This window comes from Anguilla anguilla, chromosome 11 (assembly GCF_013347855.1).
Source record: "Anguilla anguilla isolate fAngAng1 chromosome 11, fAngAng1.pri, whole genome shotgun sequence".
Classification (NCBI taxonomy): Eukaryota; Metazoa; Chordata; class Actinopteri; order Anguilliformes; family Anguillidae; genus Anguilla; species Anguilla anguilla.
In genome coordinates this window covers 23,332,000-23,353,440 of record NC_049211.1, presented here as the reverse complement: position 1 = coordinate 23,353,440, position 21,441 = coordinate 23,332,000, and the positions used below count along the sequence as shown (strand labels likewise).

The window sequence follows — 21,441 nt, the reverse complement described above, 5'->3', positions numbered from 1 at the left end:
CTTTAAGCCAGACTCATCATGTACAGGTTTTGCAGTGAGATTACCCACAACTCTACATTATAGGCAGGGACAGTTCAAATGGCCGATGAAATATCTTGTTTAAGCATGTAAATGCAAAGTAATAAAACAGGCAGGTGTTTATTATTTGAATATTCCCAGTGACTTCCTGAGCTGCTGACTTACATAAAGTGTGCTCTGAATCAGTTTCTAATATTAGATGTACTTACGGAATGAAAAATTTCAGATTTAAAGAGCAGTGACGGCCTTCTTTAAGGAATTTAGAGTTGAAGGTAAATAAGTATTTTAGAACTGAAATAAAACCCACATTCCACATACAGATGTTTACTTTTTATTATAGATGAGTCAGAAGTGTCAAAGCCAAAATCTTATAATGGTCTAAGCTAAATAACCATTATGCAATGCCATTTACTGCTTGTGAATCACTGCTGCTTTTTTGTAATCTAAAATATTTACAGGATCCTGTGTATGACTGTACACTAGAACAACAAAAGATATTGATTGACCTTCTCCAAAAGACCAAACAAGTTTATTCGGTATTGCTATGCTGTGATTAGTGGCCTGTGACCAGATGCGTAAAAAACTAAGTACACTCTTGAACTAAGTGCTCATGGATTGTATAAAGCCAAACATTTTGCAAATGTTAACAAAATAAGTAGACTATGCACACCAACAGCAGTCAACAGTATATCCATATCAACAAACAATTAATTTTAAAACTTGTCAGTAAAAATATGAAATGATGCACAGGAAACATGTCATTATCACACCGATACTTACTCATTGACTTCATACTGTGCTTAAAAAAACATCCTTTGCTTCCCTCCCTAACCAGATCTGTACTGTTGATTAATCTACTGGTGCGTAGTTGGTTACTTATAACAGTGTTTTTCAACCCTGGTCCTGGGGACCCACTGCCCTGCATGTTTTAGATGTCTCCCTGCTCCAACACATCTGATTCAAATGAATGGGTCGTTATCAGGCTTCTGCAGAGCTTGATGATTGTCCATTCATTTGATTCAGGTGTGTTGGAGCAGGGGAACATCTAAAACATGCAGGGCAGTGGGTCCCCAGGACCAGGGTTGAAAAACACTGACTTATAAAACTCAACTCCCAATTTTACCACACACCACTAGGAGGCATTAACTCCCAACCACAGACAATATGTAAAGATGTAGAATTAATCCTGACAATAATTAACAATGAAATGAAACAAAATAGATAAAAACATTAAACCCTAGAGTATGTATATAGAAAATAACATTGTCCAGGCATTCCTGATCAAGGAATATACCAGGTTTTAAGAGCTCTGGGTTCAGGGAAATAAGAGAATGGGGGGATGCTAGTCAAGTCCTGACACAACTGCTGTGGCTTCAGAGAGATTGAAAAGAGTGAGTAGGATTTAATGATGATACTATTCACTATGCACACTGCAGCCCATTCTTTATTCAAATATGAGCACTGTGCTGTCCAATACTGGTTAACCTGACATGCTTCAGTACATATCCAGTCGGATTAACTGTAATACATACTTAAATAGCCCTTGATAAGTACACCTGTAAAGCTTATAAATAATGTTATCATAATAGCACTAGTATCTCCATTAAACAGATGTGGAAAATTTATATCACGGCCCAAAACAGGGATAAAAAAGGAAATTCTGTAACAGCAATGTGCCAGCAGAGGGCAATGAAGCTAAATTAATCTAGAAAAGTCCTGTTTTCTTGTAATATCCATCTCTCTCCAAATGTTTTAAGTTCCCATACATTAAAAACTACAGTAAATGTATAAATACCACATATATTAAAAGTTTAACATTATATGTTAGCATGTTTGAGAATATCATTTGGTCAAATACTAAATGTTCACGAAAAGCCGTTGTATTTTATTTGTTCTCCAGTCACTGAACTCTGGATACTTTTAGTGAAATAATTTCTTTCTTACATTGAATATCTCTCGTAAATCCAAAAAAAACTCAAATTTCAAACATTTCAAATAACTGAAAATGTAGGCCTAGGTCTATGTGGAAGTGCTAATATAACAAAACTGCCAATTAGAGGACATCATTTTATGGACCGATTAACAAATTAGTGCATTTTGGGATTAAGAATGCACATATGTTGAGTCAGTGCTGTGACAAGTGCATCAACAAGAGATGTGCAGGCAGGTTTGGGAATTTAAAGTGCTTTTCCTTTGTGACACATGGTCTGTTATAGACTTCAAAGTAAGGGATACACTGCAAAGGATGAATTGTCACTCGTGAACTTTTCATTGCAGGAGCAGTAGAATACTCTGGGTGAGGAATGAGGCTCCAAGTTACAGGGCAGTGCTGCAGCTACTGCTGCTGGTCTAAGGGCATTATGCCTAATTAAATTAAAGGGTTCATCTTTAATCTTTGTCTCCTCTTATTGACTCCTGTTAATTACACTTTGGGATTAGTGCCACTACTTCAAATTCACCATAATGAAGTCTGTTCTACTTAGTAGTGGTAGTAATTCCAAATACGCTTTTGAGATGCAGCTCATTTATTTTGGTTACTTGTTTATGAGGCATGTATTCATTAACAGGGCTTTTGTTTGGCTTGGGGAGGTGGTTGACTGTCAGATGGAAAATACTGTATGATTTTATCTAGAGCCATTAGCTTTTATAGGTAACGAGAAGGGAAGGGATTATTGGAATGGTAAAAGATCACCATAGGGCTAAATCCCAGCCACTCCAATAATATATCAATGGTCTGCCAAAAAAGGAGTGTTTCTCATCTGAACCAGATGCCAACATGGACCCCGTCAAGACCTGGGCGTATCCGTTACTCCCACATTTGTCCACAAGCCCTTTCAAAAATGAGAAGTTCCCTCCAGCTCAAACAGGTGTATGTTGGAAAGGTTCCTGGGAAAGAGGAGCTGGTCTCAGGAATGCCAGCAGCCAGTGAGGAATTTCAGAACCATTTCTTCAGCAGCCCGTCTCCAGAGGCTGGCTTTCCTCATCCCCAAACGTCTTGCAGTGAGGAATTCCTCAAGACACTGTTGGAGCTGAGGGTTGGAAGCAACGTTGGATTCATAAGCAAACTGATGTCATCACAGAAGACTGTGTTTGATGGTAGAGGAAGTAATTACAATTAGCATATTTGAAACTTTCTGAGAAATTAAACTGGTTTTTAAATAGGAGTTTCTTTGTATGTGCAGGAGATATTATTACTGTATGTACAATTCTGATCAGGGAGAATGTTGGTGAATTGCCTCTTAAGCTACCATGGGTTTAGGAAACATTGTTTTTGCTGTAGCTTCCATGTGTAAATGAAGCACTATTGTCACCATGCAGTCTAGTTGTCAAAAAACCCACAAGAGAATGCTGTATTTTTCTTTTGTGTATAGGTTTTATCTGTATCACTGGTGTTGTATTGAATATCTTTACAAAATGTAATTCATTACATAACAGAACCTAGCAATACATGCCCTACCATTCCAATACCATACCATTAATTAGATAAATTTGTATGTATACTGAAAATGCAAGGAAATATAAAATGTTATCTTGATACGATTTTTAAAAGGCCTTTATTCAACAAAATTCTAATGAAAACCTTTTCCTGGTGTAGTTAGGTCACTGTTCAGCCTGATGAAACATTTCACAGAATGTCAAGATGTACGGTTTCACCAGTTAAATTCTCAGGAAATATTTTCTAAAAGCTTTCTCTTTTTAAATAGGCCGTCTTAAATATATGCTAATATATGCACAATATTTTAGATAATATCACAATATTCTAGATAATGCCCTAAGGAAGGCAACGTGACATCTATGATATACTAAATATTTTAAATGTGTGTACTGTGTGTGCGTGTGTCAGATTGCTAGGGGGGCACACACCACGGCAGTTAGTCTGAGACCCCTACACATTGTCAGAAAGCGTCGGAAAATTCAAACAATCCAGTGTCAAATTCCACAACAGAAAAAGCATGTCTCTGCTTACCGTGTCTGGGAAGCAGGGGAGCCGGATGACCTCCAACTACTAGTGCGCTACAAGAGGAGAGTAGGGGGTGGACTTAAATCTCAGAAGAAACAGCACCAACTTCTCAAACATGTTGCATGTGGGCGTTTATTACTAATTACACAACATTATTTCATTCGCCGTCAAAAGAGTATATGACTGTCCATGCAATGCCTTCAATGCACGGGGTAGGCTACCCAAATAGTTTTTGTGTTCATTGTGCATGTTCGAGCCGACTCAGGTTTGCGCTAAAAGCGCTTATTTATTCTACGAATTCAAACAACCAGAAAGGGTGCCCGTGATTTCTTGACTCACTGAAGACGCGGGCTATTCAGCCATGGGCGCTATTGCTGCGATAATACTTGCGACTTGTCTTCACGGAATTTTAGGATGCCAGCTACCCAACGACTGGAGACCACAGACCGAGTCGTGCAGAGCCGAGTTGGCGGAGATAATAGTTTTTGCCAAAGTTCTGGCGATTCACAAGGACTTCTACAGCGTGTATAACTATCTGCCGTGGCAGTACGACACGAAGCTCCTTTACTCTGCAGAGATAGAGCTGCTGTGTGACCAGGCATGGGGCAGCATGCTGGAGGTACCCGCCGGCTCCAGATTCAATGTCACCGGACTTGGTTACTTCCCCTGTCATTCGTACAGTGTCCTGGAGGACAATGCGTATTATTTCTTTCTGAGGTAAGCTACGAGTGAAAAATACCAACAAATATGCAATTGTGCATCATACGCATTTAGAGCGTGATTAATTTTAGGCAAGATCTATAGCTTATGCTTTTCCAATATTGTTATCTCATCATTTTAAACACTTTGAATTGCTCATGGAATACAGTAGCCTAATTTACGCGCAGTACGCACAAGTGTATCCTATCCCACGTGATATAACAACAAATCAACGTGACGGAAACAGTATCCTTTTGACAGCACGATAAAATAAAGCATCAGGAGCTAAACTGCAGAAAGGACTGTGCCTTCCTGTGGATGATGAGTCATCGTAATACTTATTTCATAGGCCTGACTGTAGCCTAATTTCGCCCAAGCCAACCAAATGACGTGAATTAGTATGGGGTGTCATTACAGGTGGAGAAGGCTGCAATTAACAAGTCAAGAGACAATTAAATGTACATGACAAGAAATACATCTAATAATTAAAGGTTTAATTAATGTGTTCCCGGTATTAATTATGACCGTTGTGCAGTTAATTAGCTACGCTCTTCTGGTGTCCGCTTCTCTCAGTTAAAACTGAACTACAAATTGGAAAGTTGCCCATTAAGTTGTCTTCAATTTTATTTATTTATTTATTTATTTATTTGCAATAACATTTTTATTAGATCACGTGTCAGACATAGATGCAAATCGCAGAAGCAAAGCCGGGGACAAACACTTTTTTCCACAAGTGACCTTTTGCCACCAAGTTAGCCTATTAAAGGCGGTGACCCAGGACCAATTCTTGCCACAGCTGAAATGAAGTTGTGGTGGAGCAGGTGTTTAAAAATAAAGGGCCTGCTTTATATAGGCCCATGAGTAATATGGATAAGTTCCCTTTTACCTCATCTTTTTAAGTATTTCTAGGAGGAAAATATTGACTTTCTTCGATCGTCCTTCAAGACTTTACTGCCAAAGTCCATTACACCTGAAGTCAATAGCATCCAGTACATAAATTTTCCTTCCCCTTAAAATTGCCTTTGAAACTAACTGCAGTTCTTACGACAACAGTGCTCCTGGATCGTTCAGTTCCTAAGCCATCTGCAACCTTTGAATTACAGTTTGTTCACTGGTGCAAGAGCTCTTCATCTGGCACAAAAAAGCTGTGCTGCACCTCTGAAACAATGAGTCCCAATCAGATCATGTAAAATTTCTGTTTCTTATTACAACATTGTAATTACACTTTGATTGATGTGTAGAATCTTTCTAGTCCATTGTTTTTTAGTTCATACCTTTTCACCGTAGCTAAATAAGGAATTTCAGTAAAACGAATAAATCAGCTGTTTAATGTGTGGGTGCGCACCATTGGTTGCAACCCACTGGTACACTAATTAAAGCAGTGAATATGAACATTTTGGCTGTGAGTCTCTGGGAGGGAACTGCAATTCTTTAAATGGAATCCCAAACATATGGCGATGCATTGTTGGGCTGAATGGCCTGTTCTCGTCATTATGCTATGTTATGTTAAGTTATGTTGTGTTATGTACAGCCGCATTTCCATTGGCTTTAGATGTGGGAACCAGTTAAACAAATGAATAATCTAAGGATCTCACAGGGGGTATCTGGTGAAGGTTGCCTCTCTGAAGCCTCCTCTTTAATTGTGGGTGGAGTAGTCACATTTGCACTTCCTTCTGGTACTTCCTCTTCTATTCTGGCTTGACAATAATTGGGCAGATGGCTTCACTTTTCTATGAGGGAGTCAAACCACGCATAGAAGAAAAATAAGCTTTTGCAAGTGTTAAGTAAAGCATTATGTCATTGTCAAAACAAATTCTCCACCAGAACACTGAATACTTTTTAGGAGCTCCAGGGGTTTTCTTGAAACGGTACATAATGGTTGTCAAACTTTTCCATTGCTTGAAGTCACACAGAAAGTGCGTGGTGGGGCTCTGGAACTCTGAAACAAGTATAAAGTTGAAGAATGTGTGAGACTGGTGTTTGTTTTCACTCTTAAACATATAAGTGTCTGCTCTGCGTGAAGGTGAAAGATGATCAGCTCACATTGGTAAGTTTATTAGTAGATGACATCCAAAGTATTAAAAATATCAATTGCATTTATGGGGAGGTGTTATAGACCCTGACAACCATTTGACTAAATAGATTGTTTTTTAGTGCGTACAGATCACAAAAGTAAAAATGGTAGCAAATAGCTTGGTAGTAGGCCTATATCTTTTATTTTAAATGAAATATTCAACAACAAAAAAAGGTTAAGAAGATGTAAAAAGGACAGAAATAAATTTGAATATTGACTCTTGCTTGTCATGTTATTTCATTATTTGGCATATCAAATTGGGGCAGTCTGTTGTCATTCATGGGTCAAACGTGTGCTGAGATTCAAGTGGAAGATTATTTTATGAAAAACAAAAAAATCCCCAACTTAGCAGTCACATGAACACATCCTCACACACAATGTGGGAGATACTTGAGCAATTCAAAAACAAGGTGCGTGTCAGGACAGTAGATGTACTTCTCTTGAGGGGTGTATGGGTATAAGCTAACCCTAATCATAATCACACAGTTAACAGCTCTGTGTGATGCTCTTTTGTAGTACTCTTGTGTAAATGTGCTTTCACAGGGACCTGTTTTCAAGACCCTGACAAAAGTCATTGCAGCTCATGTTTAGAGCCCAGGAATTTCTCTCATCTTCCAGTTTCAGTAGTGTCCCACTAAAGCTCTGGGGGTTTGAGTCACTGCCAACTGAGTGTGTACTGAAAAACAAATCAGTGTTATTATTTATCATTTAGTTTGTTTGATATTAGGTTGATATATAATGACCTCTTCATAAAAGCAATGTGTTTGTATTAGCACGCATCTCAGCCAATACCCACAGCGCAACAATTGGCCGATGCTCTTATCAAGAGCGATGAATGGTGGCGTACATCAGTACTACTCTCAGACTTTCAGGAATACCAAATAGCAGACTAAGAGAGGGCGGTGCGTGTTCCAGGTCTACTTACACTCCGGTAACCACTCATCCATCCTGGCTCCACAATGCTCCTGCTTACATTCTTTGCCCAGTTGTTGACTGTAATCACAATGAAACGTATCTTTGTACTGATCAGTAGTCTTGGCAGAGCACACAAACACACACAAACACACACACGCACACACACACGCGCACGAGCGCCCACACCATCTGTGCATTGGGACCAGACTCACACGCACTGAACACAACAAGCCTGTCAATCACAGATCACTGTTTGGGTGGATATTGAGTGTATTTACTTTTGGTTTGCAAACTGACAGTGAGCTACAGTGACAGTGGAGCTGTAAGAGAGAGGAGAAATATGGAAACATTTTGTGTGCATGGAACAAATTAGTTTTGATGTTATTTTTCAAGGACTCACTAAGCTGGAGAAGCAGAATTGTAGAGCACATCCCACTAATTCAATGATCACTAGAACAGTAAGCAGGAGTGTTTTATGTTCTACTAACGAGAAAAGCGTTCAAGTGTCGCCAAAATGTATCTAATTTAGGCAAGGAAGGGTGAAATTTAACTTTAACTAGATCCCACCTATGCACACTGATCTGGTGATAGAATCCTACTGCAGAAGTCCTCTATAATACATTTAATCACATTTTAAAATAAGAAAGCTCTTATTTGTTTTATAAATATGAATAAAACAATATTCTATCGTACACAGCATTTGTATATGTTTATGTTTACTGAAACAGTTCATTGCCCAAGTGTCCTTCCGGAGATTTGAATCTGGAAATTGGTTCCAAGCCCTGCAACCTAATCCAGACATGCCTCACTGCCAGTAAGGGCCTCCTTAAGTGGACAAAGATGTCTAATTTAATATCTACATTCAGGCATTTAGCAAACATTTATACAAATTGCTGTTATGGTTTAAAGTAAGACAAAATACTGTTGCAGTATTTATTTTGACTTTGCTCTCATCTGAACACTGCACGCCATGGCTATTCTAGGAGCAGTGTTTTTTTTGAAGAGCTATTCCACACCGGGTATTTCTACAGCATTTCACTCTGGGGATTTTCCTATATCCCGTTAAATGGGGCACTTTGAGAGACTGGCCCTCATAATCCCTTATAATCACAGGCTTTTTAGACCGATTCATATGCCAAGGTAAAGAAATGCACAGTACAGTTGCCAATGCATGACAATAGGCACTTAACAAATCTAATCTTTTCAATAGATCATACAAATAATATTAAATATCATATAGACTCTGAACTGCATAGAGATCATTTTCAGCTATATTCAGGTTTCAATGTGAAGCAGACAAGGAGAAAGAGGCTAATCAAGTCCTATGATATTACAGTATATGTCATACACAATATTACGCCCACACATCTGGAGCCCAGTTTCGTAACACAGAGAATTTTGGGAAAATCAATGTAAAGATTAAAACCACTGAAAGACGTGCTGTACAGATTACCCAGGCATGCGGTAATGGAATGACTCTACCTTCTCCAAGGATGGACGAGAACTACAACATCATTCCTCACGGCGTGAACTTCCAGGACCCCATCTTCCAGGACACACCCGAGAACCACCGCATGTTTGCCAGCCTCTTCCAGTTCGCCAACTGCACGGCGGGGACCCAGGTCCACACGCACAGCCCGGAGTGGGAAGCTCAGGAGGACAGTCGGGTAAGGCCCACCAAATCCCTGAGGCCAACCGGCTGCGTCCGACAGCCCAGCTACGCGGCGTGTAACTGGCCGTAGTGTTGCTCTGTAATGGCAGGGATGTCCGCATCTCATCCAGCGCAACAGCGACCCCCTCTGGTCAGGTGGACCCACACAACCTACATGAGCTACACATTCACATCCTCCACCATTTTATTTCTGTGTTAGCTTCATTGAAAGACAGTGGAGTGAAAAGAAGCAGCAGGTTTACATCATGTGTTTTGATGGAAATGATCTACAGTAGGATATATAAATATCAATAAAAGATATTGTAACACTTCACAAAATGGGAATGCATGCACATTATTGCCACTTTCATTCATCCATCCACTATCTATACCCGCTTATCCTGGTCAGGGTCTCAGGAGGTGCTGGAGCCCATCCCAGCGTGCATTTGGGGAGAGGCAGGAATGCACTGTGGACAGGTTGCCAATCTATCGCAGGGCACGTTTGCTCACCATTCACTCCCACACTCATACATAGCGGTATGACTTGCAAATGTGCAAACTCAGGCCCTTCCTTTCTCCTCAGTCCTTTGATGACCTCATAATCTAGCAGGACGTATACATTCCATACAAGGCTATCAAGCTGTTTCTAGCTACAACAGCGCTACTGTATTCCTTATTTTCATACGGCTAACCCTGATGCGGCTTTGGCAATCAGAAGGACGATCATAACAATAAATGGTCAGCCTGTATATACAGTTAAGTGACCCCCTGTCTGGTTTGTTTCAGCCACAACATTATCCATTAATCTGCACCCATCCTGCACACCCATGATGAATAGCAGGGCACTGATCCCAGGGAGACGGATTTATTATCCTCTCTAATGGCTTCGTGGGGGAGGGCGAATCCAACCACAATTTACTTTCTAGTAAAATAGCTTTGCCGATGCAGACATTACAAGCACACGTAACAAATAAATAATATGACAACATTGATATACTGGCAGTGTTCTGGTCAGCATAATCACAATCTTCAAAGAGTATTGAAAGATGTGCACTTAAGTTGGTGTTTTCTTTGGCTAGGAAGCCAATGACTGATACTAAACAGAAAACACTGCAGTTGAAAAACTACTGTTGACCCCCCACTATTAATCCATGGCTTGGTTTCTGAGAGCTGGTACGGTGTAGGAAGTGAGATGAGGGGGTGGGGGGGGGGGGCTTTCTATGCATTTCATATGATATAGAGTGCTGTTAAGTGCATTACGTGCATCTGTCTCTTAGTAGAGAGACACTGCTGAGCTGTTCAGACTACAGCTGAGGCTGTGACAGAGTGACACTAGGTGGTCTTGACATTTTAATTTATTAAAATTGCCTGTTCTTTTCTAAAGTTGCTGACACTGCCTGCGAGCTACGTATGTGTAACCTGATCGGCTCTGTAGAACAAACATATACCTCCAAGATTCCCATCAGTCCGAGAATCAGGGAGAGTCATCGTTTGCAGTAATTTATTTATTGTGAAACTGCTTTACTAATCATTATGCTGTAAAGTTCCTACTATATTTCTATGTTACCATCCCTTTGCATTTATGCATCCAAGAAACCAGCATCCAGCAAGCTGAACAGGCATCAGTTAGCCTGTCTCAATCATCCATCTCACATCCAGCAAGTAATTGGAAATTCAGCTTTTTATAATCGGAATGCATGTGGAGGAGAATCTTTCAACTCGGATGCTGCTCTTTGAACTCGCTTTTAGACTGCTGCTTCTTTCATACCATTGAAGAAAGGAACATATTCCAGTATTTCATAGTGCATTTTTGATGTAGCATTTCATGAATACATTTGAGTTTTATTCAGTGAAGTATCCTAAATTTTAGCTGGCAAAATCAATCATGTTTTTCCATTATGCACAAAATGCATCTCTTACATTGCAATTATAGCTTTCCTAGCCTCGTTTGTCAGGTTCATATGGTGATATTAGCCTGAGCAGCTTGACTATGATATGAGATAAGCCTGCCCAATGTCTAGGAGTCTTCTTTGCTAATTAACCAATTGTCAGTCACCTACTCTGAGAAATAATGGGTCAACAGGGCTCCAATCTGAGGCAGTGAATCAAGCCAACTTTAGCCACTTATTGATAATATCTAAGCGAAAATCTAGCATTTTGCAGGAAACCTATAACCCATTGTAATTTTCATTTCCAGACTCTAGTAATATAGTGCATGTGGCAGAGATTACAGCTTATGCAGGAAAGAGCTTTTTTTCACTATTTGAAACCTGTCAGATATTACAGAGATGATGTTAACAGTAATTCTGCAAAAGTTTCTGATAGACACGAACAAGCATAATTCCTAGAACACAGACTAATTTTCTAAATCACAGTATACTTGCCACTCATGTTAGTACATTTCACCTTGAAATTACTATATTATGTATATCATGTGAATTATGTAATTTGATTTAAAAGCTGAAACTCTCAGTAACCTCATGAATTCTGTGAGTTTTGCTCTCTGCTCAATCTAGATTCGTTTTTAAAACTTTTTTATTTACATAAATCACATTTTCTGTAATTACTGACCCATTGTGATTCCTGTCTGCTCTGTGCGTACTTGCTGTGGCCTGTTTGGTCCCGCTCTGCTGTTCAGTCGCTCTGTCCTGCTCTGTTCCGCAGCTGCTGTGCTCTGCGGTCCAGAAGGCCTTATACGAGGAGGAGGAGCGGGTCAAAACCCTCTCTCAGAAGGTCCGCTCCCTGGAGAAGGCCAACGGCCACCTGCGGGACAAGGTGAAGAGCATGAAGCGGCTTCTGAGGCAGGCCAAGAATGAGAGCAAAGAGAAGAAGCAGCACCTCAAACAGCAGCATGAGCCCGAACGCGCTAACGCCAGCCGCGACTCGCACCCCCAGCAGGACACCACCCAGGAGCAGAGCAAGCCCCCGAAAAAGGTCGTCTCCAGGAAGCCAAAGAGCTGAACCTGTCCCGGACACTGTCCCACCCAGGGCCAAAGGTCACGCATTATTCATCTGATGACCCTAGGGAAAACACACATCAGCAAACGACCTGTTCAGCAGGGGGAGTCAGCAGAAACCACAGAGCATAGCCAGACAGAACGTGCATCGGGTATCAGCTAGGAGCCACGGAGACAGACCAAATAAACATTTTATTTTTAAATGTGATTGTCTCTTTCTGGGGGAAGGAAAAAGCAATTCAAGATGGTTTAAATTAAAAAGGAATCACGGCATACATGTTCTCATTTAGCCCACTTAAGGACTTGTTTTGCATTTTCAGACAAGGCGAAATTAGATATAATTTCTAGTTTGCTTTATCCTCTGGGTTTCTTTCAGAAATTTGTAGAAGGAAAGAAAATTGTAGTTTCCAGTCAGCGTTTCAAGTCAGGCTGACTCAGGCATAAAAGTAATCCAGCTCCCCTCTTATTATGAAATGCTTTCTGGGAATGTTGCAATCAGCCAATGTTAATTTGCACCATCCTTTCTAGAAAGATGAGCAGCCAAACTGTGTCCCACTGCCTTCGTCTCCACCATACTGAGGAAAGATACTGAGATTCGCAACTTGCACTGTTTAAAAACTTTACATATAGTAGTGACTGAATCCAGTGGTGCCTGATCTATCTTGCTTCTGTTTGTGGCCAATTGTAATATATACTCATACTTTACTAAAGTTTGTATGTTCGGTAATGGGGTGCTGCGCATTCCAACCATTGCCGTAATCATAGAATGATTTAAAATATGAATATGAATATGATCAATTTTTAAAGAATAGATGTGATGAGTGTCTTGTTAAAAAGAGATTTTGTCTGTTTAAATGCTTGTAGCCTATGGATTAAGTTAACCAGTATATTCACACTGTATTATGTAAACTAGCAGCTTGGGTCTTTCACCAGTAAATTCAGCTTCCATTTTCCCTTAGACTGTGCTGTCCATCAGCATACAGTATGTTATGATGTTTTACTCCATGATATATCTTATACCACATCTTATTTTATGGCATATTAAACAATGAAATACATTTTTCCCATTTAAGAATTTTTGTTTAACCTCACACCACTTGCCTGCTGTTTTTAAACATTGACTTTCTGGTCATACCGCCTTCCAATACCTGTAAGTAATTTTCATGCAACACCCCTCGCACTTAATTTCCTGTTTTTTAACCAGGATTAGCTCTGCAGTGTAGGAGTCTGCAGTGCAAATTTGTGTGGGTTCCCTCCTCTCCTCACTCCACTGTCAAAGAGTTAAGTCAGCATCAATATCTCACATGTTAGTCTCCTGCTTCACAGACACCAGATGCGTGGGAGAGGAAGACCACCTCGCTTCTCACATCCCCGTCCTCGACAAGATCATCATCTGCATCTCCTCTTCGTGTCCCGCATCTCAGATTTAATGTCTCATTTTGTGAGTCAAAGTCATGCCCCCAGCACCATGATATTCCATGACAATTCAAGTCTGGCAACCCAAAAACCTCAAACATTACTCACTCTAACTGCTATGCTGTCTGTGACATGCAGAAACTAGGTATCACCAAAAGATACAGTGTTCAGGAACAGATAAATCTGCTTATATGTTCAATTTGCCAATATAACATGGTTTCATTACATGTAAGCAGCTTTTAAAATAACAGTTGCTGACAATTCACAGATGATGGGATCTTCATTGTATGTTATAAACCTGAGATGACAAAAATGGAGACACAAGGTTTTTTATGGCAAATACATTATATTGATAATGCTTCGCTTATCGTGGCAAAATTTTGAAAAGTTTCAGTTTTTTGTTTATCGTGAATTTTGTGAGCTCTTAAATTGAGGACAGAGAGCATTTAGACCGAACACTGGCTCATATTTCTCTAGTTCTTGTATTGCAAGCACTTTAGTAAGCAGCTGTACCTGTTCATCATATGTTGTAGGCACTGTAATGATTAATGGGGTCTGTGTGCGAGTGTTTGTGTGTGGGGGAGGGGGTTGCTTGGTTTGAATTTCTATACAAGTCTGAAGAGTTGAACTGAGAGCTAATTCAGCTGTTCTCCAGAACTAAACGAGGAGCTAAATGATAGGCATGTGCCAGAAAGTCTGTGGGCTTTCCACAGTCATGGGCTGGAACTTCTCAATTTCTCAGGGACCCTGAAGACTGGTGCAATTTTCCATTCCCATTTATGCATTCAACACACATGCAGCGAGAGAGGCCATTTATGAACTCTTAAGGTGTCAAATATCCTGGCTATCTGCTTTATAGAAAATGCCAGAAAGTACTGTACAGAGCAACAATTTCACTTGTTATTACAGTGGAAGGAGCAGATTCCCTCCAAAAATAATTAAATTCAATTTGTCTGGTATCAGTAATTATAAAAACCTGACATTAGAGTATGCATAAGTAACACTGATGGGCAATTAATAAATATCCCATGTTACATTCATTACCAAGCTGGCTTCATACTGACACTTTTTGTGTAATAGAATTAAAAACAAAATGCTGAATATAGAAATAATTTCATTGTGTAGGTTTGGATGGGTTAGAAATTGCCGCAACACATTTTAACATAATAACTAATCATCCAATATATTGCTTACTAGCCTCTTACGAGTCTCACATAAAAAGAAAAAGATAGATCCACCCGCCATTCATAGTTAATTTTACATCTGTGAATTGAAACACATTCTGCATTATCCCATTATGAAATTTCTGTTTTCTTCAGGCATATATGCTTCCAAATCCCTCAGTAGTATATTTTGAGCACAATTCTCAGAAAATAATTGACTCTAATACTTTCCATGTGGTTGTATTAAACATACCAACATTCAGCATTCAGGATGTTTATGACACGTGAGTTTGATTTCCCCATCGTACGAGAAAGCCAGGATGCAATGAAGTCGTAAGATAGGTCAGCGTAAGGTCATTTAATGGGCCTGGACTACAGGCCCTGATGGTGTGCCCTGGCTGACCCTGAAAGGGGAGACTGTAAAAGAAGTTTTCAATTTGCCCTGTCCCAAAAGCTCTACATCACAGGGCTCACCTCAGAGGAATGTGTCATCGCTTCACCATGATATACACGCACTGGCCTGTTCAATGCGCACACAGACGAGCTGCAAAACAGATGTGGGACAATACAGAAAATGCAGGAAATGGCCGCACAAGATGTCCAGTTTGATTCCTTTCAACTTACAGTAGGTAAACTTAGGTCAGCTAGAGGCCATTCCTAGACTACTGTCCACTCCTGGTAGTGGAATTCCACAGCTCTAAGGCTGGCAAGAAAGCTTCCTTTTAAACACTAGATGATTGGCACCAGGAAGAGCAAGTTATTAAATTACCTGGGGACTTGAGTGACCTTACCTCACCAGAATGAAGTTAGTAGTGCCCTTCAACTTAGTGGCACCCTGGTTATATTTGGCTAGTGACATAGCCTAGATATGAACTAATGCTATTCCAGCTGTATCTTTGTTCCCCATTGTGAGTAATGGGTCTGCAGCTTCTGTGAGCTCACAGAGAGGAAGAGAGCAGCTTTCCAAGTCTCTAAAGCCTTGCACCCATCACTCAGGACAAGTGCAGATGCCTTTTCATACCTGGGGTGAGGGCACAGAGCATACATCTATGCTCACTTTTTGACTACTGTACTACTACCAGGAAGATCAAGAGTGAGAAAGGGGCGGGGGATGTCTGTACATTGTATATGCAAACAAACACACACATAATCACTGGGGTGGCAGGTATGCCATCCCGCCAAGTTACGCCTTTGGCGGGGCGGCATGCCCCATACCGATATAGATGTTACAACCTGCGAGCTTTCACTAAATTGATTCAGCAGGAGGAGGAATAGTGGAGAATTCAACAGAAGCAGGGGACATGTGGCACATCCCTTCTGGATTCCCCCCCTCCTTGCAGGCCTTCGCTCATTTGCAATCACAACAGCATGACTAAACATGATTCACCAGATAATAGAAAATCCGCAAGTGCTATGGAGGGAAAGCCAGAGCCTCAAGACACTCAATCCACATGAACAGTCTATTAAAGGACCCGACTGCCTAAAATAGCGTGTTAATCAGGAGCAGTGCACAAAGCCAGGCCTACAGTCAATCAAAACCTTAATGGGTGAGCAGATTAGTGCCAAGGAAAACAATCTGTGGGTAGCTTTAATTGCCAACAGAGGTGTGTAATGGATCTTGATTTGTTTTGAATGGGCTGAAAGTGAAAGGTCTTTGTCCTTTCCCACATCATCTCTAACCCTTTGTTTCCCACAAACCAAGAGGAAACAAGGAAATGTTCAGAAAACACAAGCATCACTTTTTCAACCCTAATTAAAATGCATATTATTATATGCTAAATTATGTACAGTTGATAAGTGAGACAAATAATGTCTCTGTAAATTATTACTGACTGCATCCCAGTGAACTTTAAATTCATTACTATGGTATTCATTTAGACTGGAGTGACTCATTGCTCACTGACGTTCTCTGCTCTCTAGCACATAAACTAATACAAATAATTATGTTGAACTAAATGCTATCTCATTCTCATGCTATAAAATCTCAACTGTCTTATTTTCGATGTGGTGTGAGGCTCAGAGACACTATCTCTGTCACTATTCCTTCATAGTCTTACTTGGAGACCACAGCATGTTAAAAATTCCCTGATAACTTGGCCATGACAGCTGCTAAAAAGTGCATCACTTCTAAATGGATATACGGGAATCCCTCTGGTATCACAGAGTGGATAAATGAGATCAACTCATACATGCCACTAGAGGCAGCAGATGGCAAAACTTGGCCATGGATAAATTATAGGGATTCCAAGCACTCTTAATAGATTTAGTAGGTTAACCTAAAGCAGGAGGAAGTGGCGATGGAAGGGATGGACTAGGGATTAGAGGAAACCAGTGTTACTATGCAAGATACTTGCACTTACTGTGAGGTATACTAATTATATCAGTATTCGTAATCCTGTGCATGTAATACATGTATTCTTGGCACCCCCTCTTATTTTTTGTATGCTGTACACAAGGAGGACAGAGCCTCTGTAAAACCAGAATGAGAATGGTGCACACTGGGAAAGGGCAAACAGGGAAGAAGGGTTCCTTTCATCCTGGACACCTGGTGTTGACCTTTGACCCCACCAACTCCTCATTGCTGGTTCACAGCCTCGCTTCATGGAGCCTCACAGAGAGCACTAAAACGGCCCAGCTCACGCTCCCAGTAACTCATTTTCATTGGCCACCTTTTCATCTTAGTTATAGGACCTTGATGGTACATAAATTCAATTTCATTGGCCAGCTTGGCAATAAACGTGAGTTGAGATTGCCTTGCTCCTTGTGGGAAAACCATGAAAAATCAGCAATGACCACAACTTTGAGCAGCTAACTGCCCAGCAGCATTCTGTTTATGACCGTGGAAGTGCAAAAAACCAAGTCTGAAAAACAATCTTCATCCCTCTCTGCTACAGCCACTGGACCAATCACCTTCAATGAAAAAGCCAGATTGCTCTGATACAGCCCTGTAAGGTGAGAAGACCAAATAAAAAAACATTGTACTTACCAAGTTCCCCTCATTCTCAGGCCATAATAAATGGGAAGTTATGTGGAAAAGCTTGAGCTGTATTTGGCTGGAGGTTTGAGTCTGGATGCTTGTGTATTTAAAGAACATAGGACATGAGAAAGTCAATGTTTTCAGTTGAGGAACCAGAAGAGAATCTTGAGAGTGAATGTGCAAACATCGTGAGAAGCTGAATCGAGCAGGTGTAATTCATATTTAATTCTCAGATCGTTGACATCCTAAATCCTACCCAATGAAAAATATGTACAGTTAGTGTAGTGGAAACACAATCAGTGAGAAGCTTTCAGAGTGCACGTAGCATCCAGGCTTAGAGTATGTGACCTCACACCTCTATAACTCTGGACTTTTGGAATCTTGGTATTTCATGGCCTTTGATCTTTTGCTTTGACATACTGACCTGCCCATAAAAAAGAAGTGTTCTATTAAGGCAAATGGATGGTGAGTGGGAACTAAGGATCTACAACAACTTAGCCTCTCTCTCTCTCTCTCTCTCTCTCTCTCTCACGAGTACTTGTAGTAGTAGTAGTAGTGTCTGTCTGCTAGAGAGTTTATCCTTCTATATAAGCGATAGACAATCCACATGCACAACACACACACAATCATAACAGATACACAATCCTAAGGTTTTTCGAGTAACTTTTCAGATATTAGCGAAATGTTAACAGAAGAAAAAGCTAATGTATTAATGTTAAACCATTTCCTGTCTGGGCTGTCTGGGTAGTGTAGAGGTATAAGCACTTGCCTACCACCGTAGAAACCCGGGTTCATTCCCCGGCAGAGGTACTTCCGGCTTGACCAGACGTTCCTACAAACACAATTGGCAGTGTTTTCGCGGGTGGGAAGCTGGTGAGGGTATGAGTCCTGATTGTTGCATTAGCGACTCCTACTGGTTGACTGGGGCGCCTGTTCAGCAGGGAGGGGATCTGGGGAAGATAGCGTGAACCTCTGCACGCGTTATGCTCTCCCAGTGAAACTCCTCGCTTTCAGGTGAAAAGAAGCGGCTGGCGACTCCACATGTATCGGAGGAGGCGTGTGTACACCCTCCCCAGACCAACAGAGGATAGCGCATCGACCAGGACCGTGATACACACAAGGAATTGGTATAACGACTAAAATTGGGGAGAAAATGGGAGAAAAGTTTCCTGTCAAGTCAGATTTTTTTGAAAATACAGCTTTCCATCCACTCGCCCCCCCCCCACCCCCCCCCCCAAAAAAAAAAAAACTGAAAAAACTGAAGGCCAGACCCAACGTAAGATGAGTCACTCAACTTAAGACCTCACTCTCGATCTGAATACTCGTTAAAAGCCTGTTTTACTTATTCAGCCTTCAGCAGGCCAGAGACAAGATCAGACTAAATAATTTGAATTGACACATAAAGGTCCCCACATCCCAGCTACAACAGATCTTTAACATTCCATTTAACACATACGCATTGCAGCCAGAAGGCAAAAAGCATACTGTCAGGGGGAATATTCTCTCAACACTCTCATCTCCACATTTGATGCTAAAGACTGAAATGAGCACAAACCTTCCATGCAGGGAACCCAAGAGACACGCCCACCTCTTCCATCACACTCAACCACAGAGGGAGGTTCATTCTTCCCATAATGTTGACAGAACAACTGAGCGTGTCTTTATATGGAACAGAGAGAATTAACTGGCCATATCACATTTCTAACATTTAAATCATATCACATATTCACATATCACATATAATACAAGTTAGATGTTGAAATACCAAGAGTTTACCTTGTTTCCCAACCTCCTGTAACAGCTCAAAGGGCCTTCACAGTTGTATGTGCCGAAGGTAAAATGACAAAAAGCCCTGATTCACCTCTATGAACCCTGAGTCAGTCGGATGTAATCTTGGTGTCCACCGTTTATGAGTCCTCCTTGGCATCAATGCGAACACCACCGGGCCTACAAAGTCAAAGCAACATTTGCACAAACACTTGCAAATATCATCATCTCAAGGTACATAAGATTGCCTTACCAGGGTGCAGTCCATCTGTTCAAACAATTCATCCAAATCCATCAGGTGGCAAGTGGAAAACTTGGAAAAAGCACAATGTTTCTATAGGTTGTCCCAACAGTAACTGTAACACACCCAACCACCTCCCACCCCCCGACCCCAACCTTGGAACTAAGTGCCACTCAAGGGCAACCACTGACCTCAGTGCAGATAGAATTGATAATCAAGTAAGAAGTTACCGGTCATGAAGCCAGGTGACCATGCTGGGCAGCCATCATTCTTTGAGCAAAATTTCTTTTTCCACGCAAGTAAGAACATCTGTCCATTTTGTTCCTGACTCAAATGGGCACTCAGTAACTGTTAGATTTACGTTTCATGGTGACCTCAGTGACCACCTGTCACACGCCAATGAGAGTGTTACTTGGCCCCATACCTCTTTTATGTCCAAGCTCAAAGGACACAAACAGCTACAGGGTTCAAGTTCACAGAACTCGGCTAAATATGTGATTTACTTTTAACATTTGTCACTTACACCTAAACACAAGTAACATAACATAACATAACATAACACAGCATAACAACATAACATAACATAATGATGAGAACAGGCCATTCAGCCCAATAGTAGTAGAAAAGGTTCAATGTGTTCAAACTTCCGAAAGTTTCCAAGTGAGACTGGAATTTGTTTAATGCAATCACATTTTTGAGGGTTGACTGTCCAATCATTGACATGACATCAGTGATATGCAAAAGCAGAAAAACAAACACGAGGGTAAAACGTAGTATTGTATCCGCGTGGACGGAAATCATCAAGGGACGCATATCTGCAAGTGTTCACATACCAAATGTATGAAGGCAAAGACTTGGACAGATACCCATTTGTCCTGTGCTGTAATTTTTCCAATCCACATCCATCCTATCCTATCATCCTAACCTCTGTTGTGGTCGAAATTGTTCTCAAAAACCTTAGGCCTTCACAGCATATTGGTTTAGAAGATTAGAGAAATCCACTCTATGCTATCATAGTGTCACATAGTATCATATGGTTTTGTTTTTGGACTCAATGATGCAAACACATTTCTGACTGCTTCAGCCTCAGAATAATCAGGCAGTCTGTAAACGAATGAAAATGTAGCTGAGCTGGAAATGGATCAGAGAGTTGCACTGGACTAAATATCCAAAAGACATATTACTTCCAGCCCCAATTACCCCCCAGTTTATCTCCAGAGCCTTTCTCCTAAATATAATTACCCCAGCTCTTTACACCATATGCTGAGGCAGCATTGAAATCAGACACGTCTCTCGATACATTAATCATGTTACGTACATAATTTTACGACCCAGCACTCCCCTAAGTGAACAGCGGACCCAGCTAATAGGAAACATTTCAAAAATGTTTAGGAACATTCAGATTAGATTCCCATTTGGTTGTCAGACAACATTATGGTGAGAAATTTCTCCACACAGACACAGAACGTGTTTACTGTTCTATGGAACTTTTGTCAAAGACGCAGGAATCTGCAGGTATGTATGTTACATATCAACTTACAAGATAATTTACCCACAAAAAAACAAAATGGACGATATGTGCCAATAAAGCATTAATAATGT

General features: G+C 40.7%; 1 protein-coding gene across 1 annotated transcript; it reads left to right on the top strand.

Annotated features, from left to right (window-relative positions):
• The first annotated feature begins 4,063 nt into the window (after nucleotides 1-4,063).
• Nucleotides 4,064-13,293, top strand: LOC118208375 (coiled-coil domain-containing protein 3-like). The gene is made up of 3 exons (XM_035382982.1): nucleotides 4,064-4,696; nucleotides 9,160-9,334; nucleotides 11,983-13,293. The coding sequence occupies exons 1-3, from the start codon at nucleotides 4,341-4,343 to the stop codon at nucleotides 12,277-12,279; spliced, it is 828 nt and encodes a 275-aa protein (XP_035238873.1). The 5' UTR covers nucleotides 4,064-4,340; the 3' UTR covers nucleotides 12,280-13,293.
• The last annotated feature ends 8,148 nt before the right edge of the window (nucleotides 13,294-21,441 follow it).